Source organism: Zootermopsis nevadensis, unplaced genomic scaffold (assembly GCF_977971745.1).
Source record: "Zootermopsis nevadensis isolate Lab colony 2312 unplaced genomic scaffold, Znev_1.0 Znev_ptg000030l, whole genome shotgun sequence".
NCBI classification, from domain to species: domain Eukaryota; kingdom Metazoa; phylum Arthropoda; class Insecta; order Blattodea; family Termopsidae; genus Zootermopsis; species Zootermopsis nevadensis.
In genome coordinates this window covers 13,401,129-13,421,047 of record NW_028259162.1, presented here as the reverse complement: position 1 = coordinate 13,421,047, position 19,919 = coordinate 13,401,129, and the positions used below count along the sequence as shown (strand labels likewise).

The 19,919-nt window shown below is 36.9% G+C and overlaps 1 protein-coding gene across 5 annotated transcripts in view; it reads left to right on the top strand.

Moving 5' to 3' along the window:
• The window catches only part of LOC110829632 (EGFR adapter protein), a 743,671-nt gene that overhangs the window by 117,462 nt on the left and 606,290 nt on the right, over positions 1–19,919 (top strand). For 2 of the 5 annotated variants that reach the window (XM_022063559.2, XM_022063558.2), the window contains exon 1: positions 16,414–16,703. The exons of the other annotated variants lie outside the window; for them this stretch is intronic. In XM_022063559.2, coding sequence (XP_021919251.1) covers positions 16,565–16,703 — 139 coding nt within the window. In that variant the 5' untranslated portion in view covers positions 16,414–16,564. Of the gene's footprint in view, positions 1–16,413; positions 16,704–19,919 lie in introns of those variants that run through there. 5 annotated transcript variants of the gene reach the window in all.

The following is a 19,919-nucleotide window of genomic DNA, read 5'->3' as shown; positions in this document are numbered from 1 at the left end:
GCCTTTGTCTAAAGTTTATTGCAGCATTATTTTTACAAGTCGCATTCAAAGTATAACGTTTCTTTTTTAAAATAAATAAAGTGTGAAGCCATTTTTCCTGCCAGAATCGAAGGCATACACCATAGGCACCACCATGCATTTATTGCTAACTACAGTTGATACCGTCAGAATTTTATTTTATTTGTTTCCACATCGCGCGAACGAAAATTTATATTGTATTAGGAGCTAATATGCTTTTTAGAAGAGATGCTCACTCTAAGGAACACGAAATATTGTTAATACGTATTAATTATAAGAGTAAAGCGTTTGTATGTTCAAATAATCTAAACGAATTAAAGTTTAATTGGAAGAAAAGTTAGTTTTAAATCTTAAGATATTGAAAATAATTTATACCTCGTGTTTGTTACGTCTGATTCAAGAGAATGACACTCATGGTTTATAAAGATACGATTACAATTGTGTTTAAAGATTTAATTGTAGATCTAAGGTCTGGAAATTGACATTTCGTAGTAATAGGTGAGCTTTGCTTGTCAGTAAGATTCTTCTGATGTACAAATGGCGCTGTAGCGCGTAAATTTTACACATAATATTGTTGCAAATTATAAGCATAACCGTACAAGTTTAGGAAGTGTTTGGAGTGAGTCTCTTAGTTATTTATTCAAGACGCTTCAGTAATAAAGTAATTTTATGTCTCGAGAAATAACAATAAATCAATAAGAGCAGACTTTATTGACTTCGTAGACGAAGGATATTTCCCACTGGAGTTAGGGGTCAAATCGAATATAACCCCGTTCATTCTCCAGGGACTGAGGTGACGAATACCATTCAAAATACATCACAATCGATGTTCCTTGACACGACTTTGAGGCTTATTATTATTCAGTTCAAAAGCCATTATCGTTACACAAGAGTTTTGAAAATATAAAATTTGAGCTGCTTGAATGTGTCCTTATAATTTACAATTATCAGAACATTTATTTTCGTAAGTATTTCAAGTCTGATATTGAAGAAGACATTCAGTAAATTACTATAATATTTTCCAGTTGATTAGGTTTTGTTTTCCTTTATTTTTTCATCAACGTGTCTTCAATGTTTTTATAATGAATTTTTCGCTTGTATCGTAAAAGTTGTGCGACTACTTTCGAATATAGTTTCACATCAAATGTGAGTTAACAGTTATCTTTAGGAATACATACAATATTCGTATCTATTATGTGAGTGAATTATAATAATGAGCACTATAGTCATTCAGCAGTAATGTTAGCCTCTGTATGAATTTTGTATGCTCTCCACTTTCTTACTTTTAACAAAGACATCTTAAGAATAGCGCGAATTTTAACTGTACATTACAGTTCTGAGCAATTTTCTCGTACCCTTACACAGATCATCGACAGCCGAAATTTTGTGCGAAATAATTACTAGATTGGCTCTATAAACGAAGAAAATTTCAGTTGAGGTTTCGACCTCACCAACCGGACCATTCTTGTAACACTTAGACGTAGTCTAACGCATTGATGTCACATTTGTTCGAAGTTCTTTGCATTGTGTTCGATGTATTGTTCTAATAAAATTATTATTTATGTGGAGGTATTTAGAGCCTTCGCTTCGTTATAATCGCCTTAAATCAAGAATATAGACTCACACCCGAAGTCCTCGCATTGAACCCAACAAATTGCTGGTGAGCCGAGGACCGTCACAACTTTTAGTCATATCTTGAAAATATTTTGATTCTGTTAAGGAGTGTGAAGGCAGCCATCGACATTATAGCCATTACGTTGTCCGCGGCTTCTATAAACGCCTTCGTCGACAGCGCCTTTCGGTTCCTTGATGAGATTTATGGCGTCGTTTCTCTGAGCAACGCTGAGAATTCTGTAGCTCAAGTTGGTTTTGCGGGCAACCGAAGACTGACTATTCATTATCTCAGCAGAGATGATAAATTTTCTAGAGTCGGCCGCTGTTCTTAACCCGCTACTTCTGTTTGTTACTGTTAATGGAACGTAGATTAAAGACGATGGGACTTAATAACTCGACAAGTCTGCTTATATTCACTACAGGGACTTTATGGGCAAATTCTTAGGTATTTAAACCACTCTGTTCAGCCGCTGATAAGGTAGTAAATCGAATATTAAGTAGGAGTTGTCCCTCATATAATTATTACGTTGTGGGGGGTCTGTCTGAGAACAATCAGCTGAATATCTACACGTTCTTAACATTAATTTTCCCTCTGTCACTCATTACTTAGCTGTATATACTTGTACATACATGAATATGAACATACATACGTATATCGTGGGGTTTTAGTGTGAACTGTAAGAGTAAAATACGCCAACAAAGACATTTAGCTGCAGAAATTCGTTGTGTCAAGGCTTGGAACAGAAATTGTCCACGATTAGCATCATGTGCATAAATGTGATATATGACGTGTATGTATGTGATTTAAGTACAACATGAAACTATTATACAGGGAATAATTGCAAGAATTACTTATTTTCCTTGTTATTATCAAATGCAAAAGTGGTGTTTGTCGATTTGTCTGGATTGGATTTTATTTTCTACCTTATTCCTTGCTAGTCAACAGAGTTTTTCATTTTCAAAGACATTGAAACTAAACCAACATTTTAAATTTACAATTTATATTATGACTTTGTCCTGCAGTCTGACGGTACGAAAAATGTATATTAAGTTTCTCTGCGTTAATATCTTGACCAGTCTCCTACTAGCTTCTAATAAATTTTCTGTGTTTTGTTGCCTTTGTATTTTCGCCCAATAAGTAAACCACTTCATCATTGACCAGAATTCTATTTCTCCTATGTCGTTCCACAATGTGCCGTAAGAAATACACAAGTAGGATTGGAGGATGTGAATTGCGTTGAACTGGCTCAGGATATTCTTTGGAGGCGGACTCCTGTGAACACGGTAATAAATCTTCTGGTATCATAAAAGACGGGGAATGTCTTATCTGAGAGTATTCCAGCATCTCAAGAACGTCTCTGCTTTGTAGACTTAGTTTTAATTATGTATAAAAATGTTTGTATAGTTTACTTTTATTAAATAGGTCTGTCTCTAAGGAAAGGTTTTTAATTTTGTTTTCTACACATTCTGTTAATTCTAACCCCTTACATTACTTTATTCCTACCGTCTTTACAGTTCCTGTTTCCTTGACTCCGCCCAACATACGTCTATATTTTCACCCTTTTCACAGCCAACTTTCTGTTTCGGTAAGTTTCTTATTTTTCTCACACACTCTCCTTTCTCTCCGTTCTGTACAACACCAGATAACGTATACTTTCTCAGAATTCTTTTTTGTCAGACCGTGGTGACTGATATACAACACCACCCCGCCCTTCCACAAGTTTTGTTACCCCCAGCTGTGAGAACTAAACGGTTTCTTTTGGTCACGTTCCAGTGCAGCTAAAACTTTCTCCGCGAGATCGTTTTAATTTCGTCGTAGGTTATATTTTTATTCTTTTCCCAGTTCTGTATTTGATAACAGAACAGTTACAACTTTTGGTAGAACCTCTTGAGAATGAAACACAGAAAAGGGAGAATGACCTTTATGTCCTTGAACCCAGAATTTTTAAAAAAAATAATTTCAAAGTGTTGTTTTCCTACTAAAGCTCTGAAAACAGATTTCTAGGCTAAAATATAAGGCTCAGGATTGAGTAAGCTGTTATTGCTTGTAAATCCAAATGTCAGAAGTCCCATAAACGAGATGAGACAGTGGCTCTCGTTATGCGGGTTGCTGCAGGCTCCTAAACACTCTGATCACGTGACAGATTTCAAAGCTCCAGTAGAGGACACGCATAGGCGACGTTCTTATGTTCGCACCCGCTGTCTCGTCTTTGTGAGTAGACAGACAGTAAGGATGAGGCAATGATGGTTCAAGTAAGAAGGTACGACCGTAGGCACTTTGCCTGAAAACCCACGATTTTAAAGCCTACATGTTCTAATTTAACATATTATACGTGAGAGTTGTTTTTAAATTTGTTGCATTTGAAGAAACACGTGACTTGAATTTCGAATACAATAGAACCACTTTCTTCACGTGTTCAGCCAATGATATTTGTGTTACCAGATGCTTGTTGGTCGTTGCTATTAGTAATGTTTATTTTGTTTTATTTTATTTCCTCTTTATATGTTTTGTGTATTTATAATAATTAAAGACATTCCGACAGATTTTAATTCCTCGGAGTTATTAATTTGTTTGCACGAAAAGGACACTGTATTATGCAACGGTATCTAAGACGTTTTATTTTCTATCCTGCGAGCATAACTTATAGTACAGAACTGCCAATCATTTCTCATTAAAGATGCAATTTATAAAGCTGCCAATCATCTTGCAGCAACGTCTATCACCTCAAAGACGAATACAGAAATTGAACATGCCGTTTTGATAAAAATGCACTACTGTCAGAATTCAGTAGTAACTTTTCACTCGTCACAACCTTATCTCTCTCTCTCCCAGAATGTAGTATAAATGTAGGTCTGAGTATTATTTCCATAAACGTCCCGTGGAAGTACATGCATCTTGAATATAGCCGTTTTCTGAGTCTCGTAGACATTGACCAACATTCCAGAGGTACTTATTGTCTCCAATATCACTGCAGTGAGTTTCTACGAGATCGCATGGAGGTGTTGAAATATCTACAATTAGAAATCTCTTCACTAATTTTTTAAGTTCGTCGGAGTACGAATTTGAGAGTGGACTTCGATTTTGAAACATTGTGATTGACAGTAATGGTCGTATGTAATTGGCCAGCTCACCGCACGATGTTTTGTGGTCATGATACCAATAAGCTGTCATGGACTGGGAGTGAATGTACATACGGGAAATGAAACAATATTATTGATGTGGTCTAGCGAACTAGGAGCTTATAAATATAATCGCGTATCCGGAGAACTGTACTGTGTTTCTGATGCTAATACAATACGTAGCATTGACCGTGAGGTGGTCGTGTGGATGTGGCACACGCTAGCTGCCTATCCAAGTCTTTTCATTCTCGTATTTAACGTTGGATTGAACGGGTTGTGTCTGAACTATCACCTCACGCGCTCTATTCATTTCACCACCTTTTTCCATTTAGTTGGTGGCATTGCCTTGTAGACGTACGCACGAGTTATATATTTACTTAAGCTCGTATTATTATGTAGTGTTATTGCCCCTCCTTTTTCGAATGTAGGCACCGAATACCCTGATATTTTTGTAATTTGTTCTACCCCTCTGAAAGAATTCATGAAAAATAACATAGGTAACGAACGTTTTCTAAAGCTAATTTTCTGTTCACCATTATTACTTTTTGGAACATCTCTCATTTTAAGATGACTTGTCTTCTGGGATTTTGGGCCGTGCAGTCTGGTAGAAGTTGACCGAAGATTCAGAGGTGCTTACTGTCGACAGAAATTCGTTAAATATGCTTTGATGAGAAGGGATTTTGTACGTAGAAGAATCAGAATTTTCATTCAAGGGTACTGAGTTTTCTCGACTTTGCATTTATGTACATGTCGGACTAATTCTGGTTCGGTTTGTCGTCGTCATATTATCAACGACAGCAGCGCCATTACGGATAATCGCAATTTTATCCTTTGTAAATCATTAAGTTAGATTATGTATTCTCATGCACGTTTGGGCATCTTTCTGCACTGTGAACGTTGATGTATTGAAGTCAGCGTGAGGCAACAGTAATGGAGAAGCAGAAATATTACAGATACTTCACAGCACTTGTGAGATGTCCGACTTAAGTAATTGGAGTTGGAAGCGAAACACCTTGCTGATGTGAAGTAAGGCCAGATGAATGTTGTGCGATTAACTGTAAACGTGTGTATCTGAGTGGCACAAGGAAATCTGGCCACGTCTCAGCCATCGGTTGTAGGTGCAGTACCTACATACGAGAGAATCGTGCTGACATATTTGCCGCAGGGCTGAACAAACTAAGTTATGGTACGCATGAAAACCTTAAGAAAACAGTGCAATCCTGGAACAAATGTCCATACGTGAATTTAAATTTTTCAGATTCTATGGACACGCTGGGAAGAGGATGTCCGGTGCATGCGTTTGATTTAGGAGTGACTGAGAAAGAATTTTCCAAACGTTTTCTGTTGATACTGAATTTTTTAGTAAGCTCGATATGTTTCATCTTGTGTGGTCAGTAAATAAGCAGTCATTTCACTAAAATACAGGGAAATTAAAATAAATAAACACTTTAAAATTTCGTAAATAATAAAGGTGACATTTATTATCGGCCCGGCATACACAGATCGATAAATAATGTATGAAATTTTCCTACGAGGACTCGATATTGCCCCGAGTGTTGATATTCCATTTCTTTCTAAACCTCTGTTAATGTATCCGTAATGACTGATGTCAAGCTTAACTGATCCTTTGTTAAATTTAAAGAATGTTGACAGTGGTGGCAGAAACACTGTGTCCTTCACATGGCTTCATAAAAAGGAGTCAAATTGTTTTAGGTCTGGCATTCTGCGGGGAGATACCAATTTATATTGTTCGTTACCACCTCCCATCCTTCGCTGTAGAGGGCAATTCTATTAAGCAAATGTCTTCAAAACTCTAAATGAAAGTGAGACGACAGTGGAATCTTCATGAAGTTCAGACATGAATCAGTTAAATTAACATGTCTGAGTAAATGTTTCCATTCATCTAATTTTTGGAAAAATACAATCATAAATGTGCCGGTGTGAGATGGCACAAAACATTTTTAGGCAGTACCGTACATGCTAGACGTCATGATGAGGATTTTGAAAACGTTTCCGATTTTTCCATCAGCTCAAATTAATTGTAACCTCGTTACAGAAAACAATCCTCGGCACCATCAAGTTTCTCTTGAAAGTCACAGGGAAATTTACGTTTGTCGTTTGGTTTTAACGCCTGCCCGATCTTCAACTTTTTACGTACAAAATCAAAAACCTCCCCCCAGAACACCCCAAATTCAAGACACGGCAGCCTGCGCTGAAAGGCGTCACTTAAACGTCACACTGTGGCGCGTGGGCAATATTAACATTTCCTTGCTAGTGGTACTTTTGTTTCCAAACTGTAGATACCAGGTGTAAATTTACTTTTGTGAAACTCAAGTTGCGCACTTGTCACTGAATTTGTCTTAGCAAACTGGAGAACATAGATTTCTTTTTCTTGTCAAGAAACCAGCTTAACTACACCCCTAGCAGGAGGAAGGGAAACAGTCAGATTGTAAATGAAACACAGAATACACGCAAAGTAAACTATTATTATTGCAGAGGATGCAGATACGGTTTTTAATTAAGTCTACGTAAAAACGAAAATGCAGGCAGTAAGCAGATTACGAAAATGTTGCTACCTTCAGTGGAAAATTTTTGCATTTGTATGTAATAAAAGTGTTCGGCTGTAATGTTCGTGTGCAACCCTGATTTGCGCCTACAAGGAGCCGAAACTGAGGTTTCTGCTACAATTCGCCTGGGGAGGCTCTATCCGTGTTAAGACTTGCAGAGCACGGAGCGACTTGATGGATGACGTCATATCAGCACCCTACGTGGCACATTGGTGTTCCTCGAGGCTACGATGTGCTGTCATAGTTCAGAAAGACAAGTTGCTCGTGTTTCTGTTTCCTAATCTCTCTGTGTCATCTTAAATTATACAGGAGTTAACTACAACTTGAAACTGGCATTTATTGGGCATTATTGAACGCACTGCATGGGTGGAACTACAACTCGTAAATATACTGTTCCGAATTGGGAACGCCATGTTCTTAAAAATTAAATGTTGTTATTGTTATTACATCATCATACTTCTTTATTAACATCACCATCGACCTATTACAAATTTCGTCATTTCCCGTGTGTGGAGGAGTTTGTGTTGTTGTAGGCCCCAGTTGTATTTTACAGTAATTAAATTAGGAAGTATGCGAAGTTGTGAAATGCGTAGGCTATGTAATACTTTCCTTTGGTATCGCAGAGTGAGAACATGTACGTCGAGGTAAATAAAAATAATAAATTAATCTAGGGAAAGACGTTCCTTCTTAAATTAAATTTGTAGATTATTAACGCCATTGTAATTGGATAACCACACTAATTATTAAGTTTTAATTAACCTGTGAAAAAATAATCTAAAGTTAAACGCCGATTTTTTTCCAAGATGTCAATCATTTGATTTTAGAAAGAAGTGCGTCCGTAGAAGCATAACAGTCATTATTCTGAGTTTCAATTTCGTGTAGCCGAACTAGAATTCGGCACATTAAATTTACAAGTTGAACCTTCCGTTTGTGTCATCTTTCGGTCTACTTTCAAGACTTTTGTGAAAAGTTCACAACATTGTTTTTGTGTCTGGATGAATGGAAATCTGGTAGGCCTGCCATCTCTAGTAGATATACTGAAACTATGTCCTGTGGTTTACGGAAAGCCAGTATAGGTGGCGCTGAGACATCTTTGTGCGTGCTTCCATCTGGAGATATTTTTATGAACAACTTTAATCTGTGACAAATCAATTCTTTCTTAATTCCTGAACAGGTATTCTTTTAACACTATAAAAAGACACTGATGCCATACGCTTTTCAACCTCAAGAGGTCATCATCAGTGGCATCAGGGAAATTAATTCATTTAAACAAATGGTTTAGACAATAAATAATAAATAAGGTATTTGACGAAAAGTAGTACAAGCGACACTGCACTAAATGTTGTTATTCTCAAGTGTAGACTCTGCACTTATCTATTGATCGGTGGTCCGGTGGCCGTAGCTGGTCTGGGGCGAGTTGTAGTTGCGTCGTCTGTACCTGTGAACTCCAGAACCGTGCTCTCAACTACGGTTCTGGAGTTCATGATAAAATTGTAGCTTAGTTTTGTGTACTTTAATATTTACGTATTCAGAAAACAGACTAAAAAGTACAAGATTCTGAAATGCATGGGAGCAGTATTTTTTTCTAGGCCAGTTTCCTTACCAGCATCTAAAAGAACTTCTCTGTTTTGTTGTTATTCACTGTCGAGGCGTTTCAAACTTTTGTGCAAATGTTCGCGAGTTTGATTTGCTGGGAATTGTATATTTTGGTTTGTTTCGGATGTTGATGTTGAATGCAGGAGTAATCGTTACGTACAACACATTAACACGGTGATAACTGACGCAAATTTTATTTTAGTTCTTCGTGATGAGATTACTTTATTAGGGTTTATTATTGAACCTCTCGGGCGACCTCTGTATCGTCGCTTGAATTGCGCTGCCATCTGACGAAGGAAGGGTAAACTAGTACGTACTTCGGCGCTTCCTGGAGCAATTGTTTCTGCTAGATACTAGCAATATTTTTTGTGTTTGTAACACTGTTAACTTTGGATTAGTTGTGAACGAATCATCTTTAGCAGTAAATATTACGAAGACTATATTGGTAGTTAACCATCTGCTTACAAATACCTTACGCTAAGAATAAAGTGTATAAAAGTGCCAAAATGTTTCTTTCTTGAGCATTCTTTCGGTCTACGTTGCTTTAAATGTAGTTCGTGTACGTTGCACTACTCATTTGTCTCTCACTATTTTCAGGTTAATTTATTTCACTACATTTGCTGCCCTATTAAGGACGAATACATATATTATATATAAACTCATGTTTTTGGCACTTGTATTACGAAAACCAGGATAAATATAAACGGACTGATTATTCTGTACCGAAATAAAATTCTAATTATATTGTTATGATTATGGTGTTGGACTGTTTACTCCCCTGGAGTACGTCCTGTCGGCTTTTGCTATAAGTATAGTTTTCCATCATATCCATCATTCCTTCCTCTGGTTCTTGTGAATCTGAGTTCGTATGCATTGTAGACAGCAAGCTAAATCCCTTTATTAAACATAGATTTTATGTCCACAATGTTCGACCCATCGATTGATACCATCTGAACTGCAATTCAAAAAAACATCAATACTGACAGGACGTAACTTGTGTTGGGCAAGGCCGTGGTCTAGGCAACACGGAGTTTTCCTCCGTGGCATCCCAACAATTACTCCATTCACACACAGAAGAAGGCAATGGCAAACCACTTCTGGATCATCTGCCAAGAGCGTATATGAACAGGTCCCAGTCCGAGAAAAGGATGGAAGGATCCTGTTCATATGGACCTGTCGTCAGACAGAACACTAAATAATATAATAATACTGACAGGAACTGTAAAGTTACATCTTGTATGCCATTCTGTATGGCAACAAAATATGATTATATAGTATCCATTTTACTGAATCCTGTGTCAGAAGTAAACTGTACGTCTGTAGTCAGTTGAGAAGTAACGTACGTTACGAAACACTTTAAGTATAATCATATGTGTGATCGGAATTCAAATCTCAGATCTTTTGAATATCCCACTGGAAGGTAAAGGTATCTAGAATAATTCAGCGGCGTAGATTTTAAGTTCATCTAGTTTAAATATGCATTTACTGAAGATTAGCTTCACTCTTTGGCTGGTTCACCACCACGGAAACAACTGTTGCTTCCCATTGCTTAAGAGAGCTAATGGACCTGGTGTCTTTTCTCAGGAACCGAATCTCAGTCGTTTAGTCCATAGTAAATCCCTGGAATAACTGTAGGTATTTCTTAGACAAGTTCTCTACAATATTTTTTCACCCGGAGCACACGCTAACTTAGCAGACACGTGACTGCACACACCAAAATTTCTCCATGAAAACGGGGTGCAGAACTATATATATATATGACCATAAAATGCATCCGCTTTTAACCCCTTTGCTACAAGAATATGGGTATATGAAACAATATATAGCATATTTTCAGTAATCTATAGACGATGAACTAACTTGTGTGTGTTTCGAGTTATGATTACTAAAGATAAATGATTGCCCTTTTTCAACAAAACTATGCAGTTTACGGTAAAAATTCGTGGCACACCGGTTGCAGAACACTGCTTTTAACCAAGTTTTGTGGAAACGCAGTTCTGCGTAATGGAAGTTTATGGAGACGTTAGATTATTTTAATCTTTGTTATCAAGAGAGAGATGCCAAACCCGTTTGAAATACATCACTATTTGTAAGGTTGGTAACTCCAGATTGTTATCATAGCATGTTACCTTCTTGTTACACTAGTGTCATTAATCTAATTATTTGACAGACTTTCGAGTCGCACGGATATCTTGACTGTATTTTTGGAGTTCCAGCATTGCAAACGTAGTACATTCTTACCTAGAGCACATCCGATTTAAGAATTACTTTCATATTATCTTCCAGTTCTGTTTCGCTTCTTTCGTGTGACCTCTTTTCTAGATATTTTCCTCATTCCTGTTTCCTGACTCCCCCTGCCAGTGTCGTAATGCTTGTCTCTATCTCCAGAGACGCTTATGTAACGCAAAGCCTTCTCGTTACTAAATATTCTTCTTTCCTCACTTTCTTCATGACTGTTTCTCCCCTTCTCTGCAATATTTACCAGAATTACGGAGTTGCTGCAAAGTTTGAGAGTAGTTACTGAGGAGCCGTTTCCCAAATGGTCCGCTCTTTCGGGTCCAAATATTGTCCATTGTTCTTAAGTACAGTTCATAACTTAAGTTTGAAGTTAATGAATACTTGGATAATAAGATTTGTCACGTTATAGCACGAGCGAAGAACACTATAGGCCGGTCCGTGACTGTCACGTTTTTCCTGGGAACTAGGTAACCCACATGACCCGCAGTAATTCGAATTAAGTTGAAGCATATTTCAACAGGACAGCCAATGAAATAAAAATGCAACAGTGGTATCAAAACCAACGTTTATATTCAGGGTAAATGTTAAAATAAAACAATTTTAGGTCAGTGTTGCAAAAACGCATCTGAGCAGTGACCTGATGATGGGGGCAGTAAGAACCTCTGAAACGTCGGTAAACTTCTATGAGACTGTGTGGATGCAATAACCCATAAGACATACTCGCCGCTGTAAAAAATATCTTTATTCTACGAACAAATGTCATTATAATTAGCTCATATAAATACTGTTTTAAATTGTGATGTTTTCGAAGTATTTTACAACATAATATTGTAGTAGGTTCCATTAACACTTTTTCCAGTTAATTGTACTATTATAGCAGATGTGTTTGGTTGTAGAAGATGTCTTATGCATTTTCCTTCAAACTGTTCACATTCCAATCGCAGATATCACTGCAGTTTCTTACACACGCACGCAAGCACGCACACAAACACAGAGTAAAGTAATTACTAGCTTTTAATAAAAAACTTCTGAACCTTAATCAGCTAGTAATGTACTACAAAGTTTATTTTAAAAATCCTCCACGTTTATGTCTTAGACAGTAATTATATATGACCCCATTACGCTGGAGAATTGATAATTATCGAACTAAATTATGTCAGAATTCGAATCACAGTTGTTTAATTCTTTTAATAGAAACTAAACTCAAACTTCATTAATATGCAAACCTGTTACTGCAGCAAATTCAATTAAAGTTGTAATGCCCATTGGCGATGTGTGATTTAACTTACTGTTTAGTATTCTCTTGTCCGGGGCTCTGCAGTCTTCGGAGGGCTTTGGCCTCTTCGCATGTGGGAGGTTTCATAAGCTATTCGGTTATTCTGCAGGACTTCAACGACGAGCCATCAGCCCATCGCAAGGCTTCTACCTACACAATACTTTACAAAACAGGAATACGAGGAAGATCGTCTATACCTTTGGCGGGATCCAAACCCACGATCCCAGTGCCCGAGCGGCCAAGGTCCACACCCCAGAAAGTGCAGGGACTACTGTATTTTTTCATTTCTACCATTACGCCACTCACATTAGCTGTTAGCATTATATATTAGGGCTCCGTATATTTCTTAATATTATTGTAATTACCTTGCGTGAAATATATTCAGAACTTAGTTACGTCTTCACATAGGACTTTTTATAAATCGACAATTTCCAGTATATTTCCATTGTCTGAACCCGTTTACTTTTGTCTTTATCTTCGTGATCCAATCTGCTGAAAAATAGTCCGTCCAATCCCATTTTCACTAACAGAGAATTCCCGGAGGAATCCGTCTTCAGGCGACGCGCGGAAAGCAGACCTGCCCCACATTTAATTTATCCGCCAGCTAAATTAAATACGGGTCTTTGCAGAGTAACTGGTTCTGTTGGGGCACATTGACACACAGTTACTTTAAATAAATTGTTGATAAATCTGCACAACTTTTCTTTTTTATTAAATTGGGTGATTATTTTTCTGAACAAGAAATCACTTTTCCCCCAGAAACTTTGTAACCACCTACAAAAACTGCGGAGCGTCGCAACCCAGAGAACGGAAATCTGCAATAAGAGTTTTATTAATAAGGAAGACGCTTAACGGCAAATAACAGCATCCTAAAGTAACAATTTGTTTTACTTACCTGAAGTTAGATTGCTTCCGTTGATGGGAAAAGTTTTAAATTTCGCTTTGAATGACGATAATCTGAATTACATTTAGAGTCCCGTATAACCATATCGATGGTGGACTGGCTGGCAGTGTTAAACCTCGTAGTTCATATCCTGGCACCGCCAACGATCTGCAGCTAACTGGATTCTTCGCTCTGTTACGCCCACTTTCACTCTGGTCCTGGTACAAATTCTGTAAAATCATCATCCCTTTCGGCCTATTATTATTGTTTCGATAATATCACACAATGTTTTTTATGAAATTGTGTCTACGGGATATTTCTCCTTCTCCCAGATGATATATTAGTAAATACAGCGCAGAGATAGAATGGTATTGACAAGGGAAAACGGAGGACTATTGACAATATTTTTAACCACAAATTCTACATTGGCTGAGAGCTAGGCGCATGTCTGTAGTGAGAATATGGTGACTAACTACCTGAGGTACGCCATAGTCCCATAGGCGTACAGTAGAACGCACAGCGTATCAAGATTAATTCCTTTGCTTAGTTCGTTTTTATGACTACGTCCATTAATTTGTCTAATTCACACTCATTAAATACACCCAGCAATGTGGTGACCTGAAAAGTGCTTTACGTAGTTCTACCGATACAGGACATGTTATGGTCAACGCAGCTACCTATATAAAGTGTGCATTAAATTTATGTGCGATACTTTATAAAAAAAAAGACCCTATAATTAAAATGCGTCATTCAGTTCTTAAGTATCACCTTCAAGGAGTGTATTACATCTCGTTATTAAAAGTATATGTGAACATTAAACAATTTAAGATGATTACAGACAATTTGTATTTAAGTACCCGATGGAAGTGAATAAAAACTTGATGATGTGTCTCCATTTATAGATCCTTTCTAAGTAAAAGGAAAAAAGTCTCAATGGGAGGTTTTATAAGCGGCTGCATTCAGTTTAGGACTCCCATCAAACGTCTTTAAGTAATATCAAACTAAACGTATTCCATCTTCTCCACTTCCGAATGGTTTTCACGGAAATTAATGGAAATTAAATTTATTAAACGATTTACCTTCGTAACTCCCTCTCTCTCTCTCACACACACAGACAGACATAACTCCATGCAGAAAAGTCATTGAGAAGCTAATAGACAAGGGATTCCCCGCCTTTTTAACTGCTGCATTCATAATGTGTTGACGCTATATAGTCTGAGGTACTGAAAGTGCTTCATTAAATAAACCATAAATAAATAAATATAACAAAATAATTCAGAATGTAGTAAGCACATTATTTTTAATTATGGTCTCACGTACATCACATCTTCATGTTTTGTTTGCAGGTTATACACAATAATATGCCACTTAGAACAATAATTAAATCTGTTTTGTTCATAGAAAATATTATATCTTCTTAACAATATTTTCTTTTAGGATACATTTCTTTAAAACTTTTTAAGATTTTAAGCTGTCACAACTGCTGATTTGAAATTTAACACGAGCTTTTATTTTAAAACTTTGGAATCAAATTATTAAAAAATTTGAGAACTTGAAGTTTAACATTCCTTTTTTTCATTTAATGACGTTCTAATTGGTCTGCGTAACTTATTTTCTAGGCTACTGATTACGTAGTTGCAATGCTCAATCACGAAACGAAATGGAGAGTTGATGCATAAATATCGCTAGATGCACTTAAAAAACTACACTGCGTTACGTGGTTTCTTATTCGGGTATGATATTTCGGTTTAGAAGTCACGCTGTTGTTTACTTGTGGCGAATAATATTTCGTAGTTTGTAAAATTAAACATGGATCCCAGCGTTAAGTTGTGTGTTCCATTTAACATTTTGCCACGGGCTTACAATATTCTGCCTGACACATGTCAATCCAGAATATTCGTGTACAATTACTGCAGTAAAATTTACATAGTTTATTCAGATGTGTCCTGTGGCAAGTAAATTAAAATGAAATTCTTTTATTGCAGGGTCTATATATTATATTTACTAAATGTTCCTTACAATCAGCATTTGAAAATTTATTTTAGTTTCGTTACCATGTGAAACAAGTAGATAATATTTCACCAGAACTTAAATGTATTTTAAGGAAACAAAAACAGAGATATTACATTAAAACAGGCCACGATAATCATTTTCCTTTATTGTATCATTTCATCGTTCATCGACTTCCAAATTAAAAGAGATTGAAACGAATCTTTTAATATTTAGAAGCCACTCCTGTACATTTGTCGTTTGTGACTACACTCGCTTACAGCGTGTTTCAGTTTAACGCCAAAATATGTGAATTCGTGACCGCTGCAAATTTATTTCTCGTGTAGAAATGCGTTGGGCGTAGAGTACACAATAACGAATAAGACCTTGAAGATTGCTGTCTTCTGGGTTGTTGCGCCGTGCAGTCTGGTAAACGTCTACCAGTCTACACGGCGCAACAACCCAGAAGACAGCAATATTCAGACTCACCGCCGTGAAAACCTCAAATCCTACGAATAAGGTCTTACTGAGTGAGTCTTTCAACCTTAACGACGTGTTTATCAGCATTCATTCAAGGGTCAATTTCGATCTGAACACGGGCTATAGTAATTAAGAATTTATGTCGCGTTTTATTCAACTCCTCCACCCAAATATTTACATAACATAAAGAAAATTCACGATCCTTTTATTCGACGGCGTTTATAATTACCGTATAATCCGTTGCAATATAACGTAGGCTGTTAACAAGATCAATGGGTGTAGTCTTTTTCTTCGTGTACAGTCTGAGCCAGCATTGACCGTTCAACCTCATAGTGGAGGTGCTGCATATCTTCGTTGTTACCTTCTTTGTAATGGTATGTTGAACTAGGGTGACGTCATCCGTGCAAGTGCTTGTATATGCTTTAGGAGAATGGAATAGTTCGGATGGAGGAGACAAATAGGAGCATCACCTCTTACTCTTTTCACCACTTTTCCTCGCAGTGTACTGTCCACACGCCTGTGTTGTCTCGTGTTTCCCGAGAGCATCGGTTTCGTAGTTCCTAGGGGCGGGGAAGGCGGGGAAGGCTATTAAGAAGAGCGCGGGAGTGTTTCCAATCCAGCCGTCCTCTTTCTCTCTCTGTTCCATGTGGCAGTGGTCGTCGCGACGCCGTAGCGACGTGTAGGTTTGTTGAAAACTGTGCGATACGTCGTCGTTATGCAGAAATAAGCGTCATTAAAACTAAAGAGTGAGTGGACTGGTTGTGTATTGGGTACAAAGTAAATATGGCATTGATGGAGCCACACGCTACTAGGACTCTAGCTCTCAACGGACTGACTATTACAGCGACGTTGACAAGAAGTGCAGTGACACTGGCAAGAAAATGTAGGGAGAGTTGTAACTCCGTCGCATCGGCTGCGACAGGTAAGTGAGAGTCCTCGAGAGTGTTGCTGTTAATCAAGGAATGTACAAGTTGTAATTACGTTTCTGTTGTGTAAGTTGTGAGAGAGATATATGTCATTGGCTGTCGTGTTCTTGACCGTGGTTTCGCAGGAAATAAACATTCAAATTTTGTTATTACCAAATAAAATGTATAATTTTTTTAAAAAGGATGGCACTTTATTTTACACATCATGTTTCATTCGAAGAATTGATCGTATGATCTTACCAGTGATAGTGCTTTAAAATTTGGAATAGGTTGGGGTGGTTACATTTTAGTACCCAATTTAAAACGCCTTGAATTCTCGGTATAGGCAGTGTTGTTTCGCAGTCATTTAATGATATGCTTTTCTTTTGGAAGTGAAATTTATGCATATCCCTTATGAGATTGGTAGATAATCATATTATAATAACAAGCAGTGTGCTGAGGAAGACAACGATTTAAGAAACATTTTAAATTCAAAAACATTAACATTAGAAAAAGGACAACATTTCAGAACCTATTTATTGGATGTTGGCAAATTTTTATTTACTTTTATTATCATGTGAGAAATATGAACACTTCTCGAAAATAAAATATGAATGTGTTTGTACACTTAATAGTTAATATAAAAAATAAATTTGGACACATCAAGAGAAAACCACATCATCGTTATAGTAATTTTTTTATGATATATCTCATTTTCTTTTTACTACGAACGTCCACAATTCTTTTTGATTTTAAATTTTATGTTTTCGTATACACTTAAAGATTAATAAAAATGAGACTGACCCCAATTCTACTACTGTGTTATTGGCGAACTAATATACGTAGGCCAGTTACGAGGTCTTATGCTCTTACGTTGTAGCTTCAAGGACATCTTGTATATTGATTTTAATCTACATCGGGAGCTGAATATTTGTTTCTTTAAAGAATTAGAGTGTGCCAAGGGTTATTGGAATATCTTTGGCAATCATGCTGTGCGTAATGTATTGAAAATTATAGCACACGTAACGGTTTTTCTAGTTTGAATCTTGATTCACTGCAATAGTATCGGATAAGTGCATAAAATATAATAATTTGTAACATTTAATAAACACCAAAGTACAGGTTGTATTTCTGTGGAATGGTGGCATGTATGCTGGCAACATTTTAGTTTTTCTTAGGTCAGTTAATGTCTCATTATTTCACTTCGTAGAAACCCTTAGAAACCATCTTTTCTTTAGCAAGACTACGAAACGTCGTACATTTTATGTTTCTATAATTTTATGGTACGTATTTTTACAATGATCAGTATTGAAGAAAAATAGGCTATGTCGCCAGATAAAGTATTAAGACGTTAATGAGTGACGAATAGATAATGTTCTAGGAAAAAGTGATTGCCGGCTGTTACAAGATACGGAACTGAACGGAAATGCTGTTTAAAACCACGAAAAGACAAGATGGCCGTAATCTGTCGATATTCGAGTCGAGTACCTTTCGATTAGAATAATAGAGCGTTTCAAATACACCAACATCCTTTTTTCAGAGTTTAAGGAAAAGTTAATAAAAATGTAAGATGACCTAGAAAACACCAGCCACTGCAAATTTGTACGTTCGAGACATGTCTCGAACTACTTTTAAGCACTAAGCAATGCCATATTTTCTTTCAGCCAGTAACGGCTTGGACCAGGATTAGGTTGTAATTTGTTTAAAGTGGAAGACAAAGTTCTGCTTACAGACTTCATTGCAAATTCCCTGGTATTGAAGTCGTAAATATTCATCATGACCACGGTGGTGGCACTGTGTGGACTTCTGTCCGCAGTCAGCAATGCACAATACAAGCAACACTCAACTCGTATTTCATTGCGAAAGGTTTGAAATACATTGTGCTCCGTCAACACGCATTGAATATGCAACCTTACAATTCAAATGCAAATGTGTATAATGTATAAAAGCTGTGTTAATTATATGAAATTTTAATATAGTAACTGAATAGGCCTAGGACGTTTTTAACACACCTAGAGTAGGTCATGTTGGTTTTTATAAGTACATATATGATTTATCTCCTTTCATCTTTTACATACGTATCTCAAGTAGATAATTAGTCGTAGCAACTCTAACATGTAAAATAAACTTTTAGATATTTACGTAAAGCGGCTGTTATTGTACTCCAATTTTAATTGAAATTATAGTGGATCTGTATTTTCTTGTAAAGCTTCCTTATATAAAATTTGATTAAAATATTTTCAGCATTTCATAAGTTTGTACATGCGTACATATGGATGGACGGACAAAGCGACTTTAATAGGCACTCAGCATGAATGCTAAAGCTTTATTCATTTAATCTGAACTGAAACTTACATGTCTGTTAGTGATATCTGGTCTAGTCAGTAGTTCTGTTTGTGTATAAGAGCTGAGTGCACATAAACAGTGGCCTAAATTAATTCCTTTGGGGGGGGGGGGGGGAGTGCTTTTCTACGGCGTGTAAGGTGATCATATCTCGTAAAAGATCGGATCTTTCTAGCACATTGTACACTCGCTTCCATTTGCGGGCGGCATATAATTAATTACCCGAAGGAAAGTGTGGGAATATTCTAGGCTCTTATCATAATCTCTAGGCTACAGTACTTGTACCAGCTGAATCTTGTGCGGAGAAGATGTAAGTCCTGCTTCACCATTGGCTGCGTTCTGCGTCAATGAATTTAAACAATTGTTTGTGAAATAACAGTTCAGCAATTGCTGCACAGTGCGTAAATGTAAAGCAGTTCATAGTAATTTCCTAAGCCTCTAAGAATTATAAATACGTATAAACATCCTGTTATTTGGAATAGTATAATTTATTATGCGGCAACCTGTAGTTCCCAATCCTGAAATTCTTAGAGTTTTCCCTCTGTGGTGTTCAGAGGAATACGCAATATCCTGGCCTCACAGACTGAAACAATGATAAACACAGCCAATCGGCCTTCGGGCTACATTCACTAGCGACCGAGAAGCTGACTTTCCTGTGTCCAATTCTTGTTTGACTGAAGAAGCTTTGTTTATTTTCTTTCCGTTCGAAAGGCAGACTCATTCTCAAGTTCTACTACACCTCCTGTCATTATTCTACTACACGTTCAAGTTTGTCCCACTAAATTTAGTTCTGAAACCACGAAGGGAGAGATAACGTAGCTAAAACATTAATAGCGCATTTCATCTGCATTCAGATGGATATAAAATGAATTATGTTCGTCTGTTTGAGT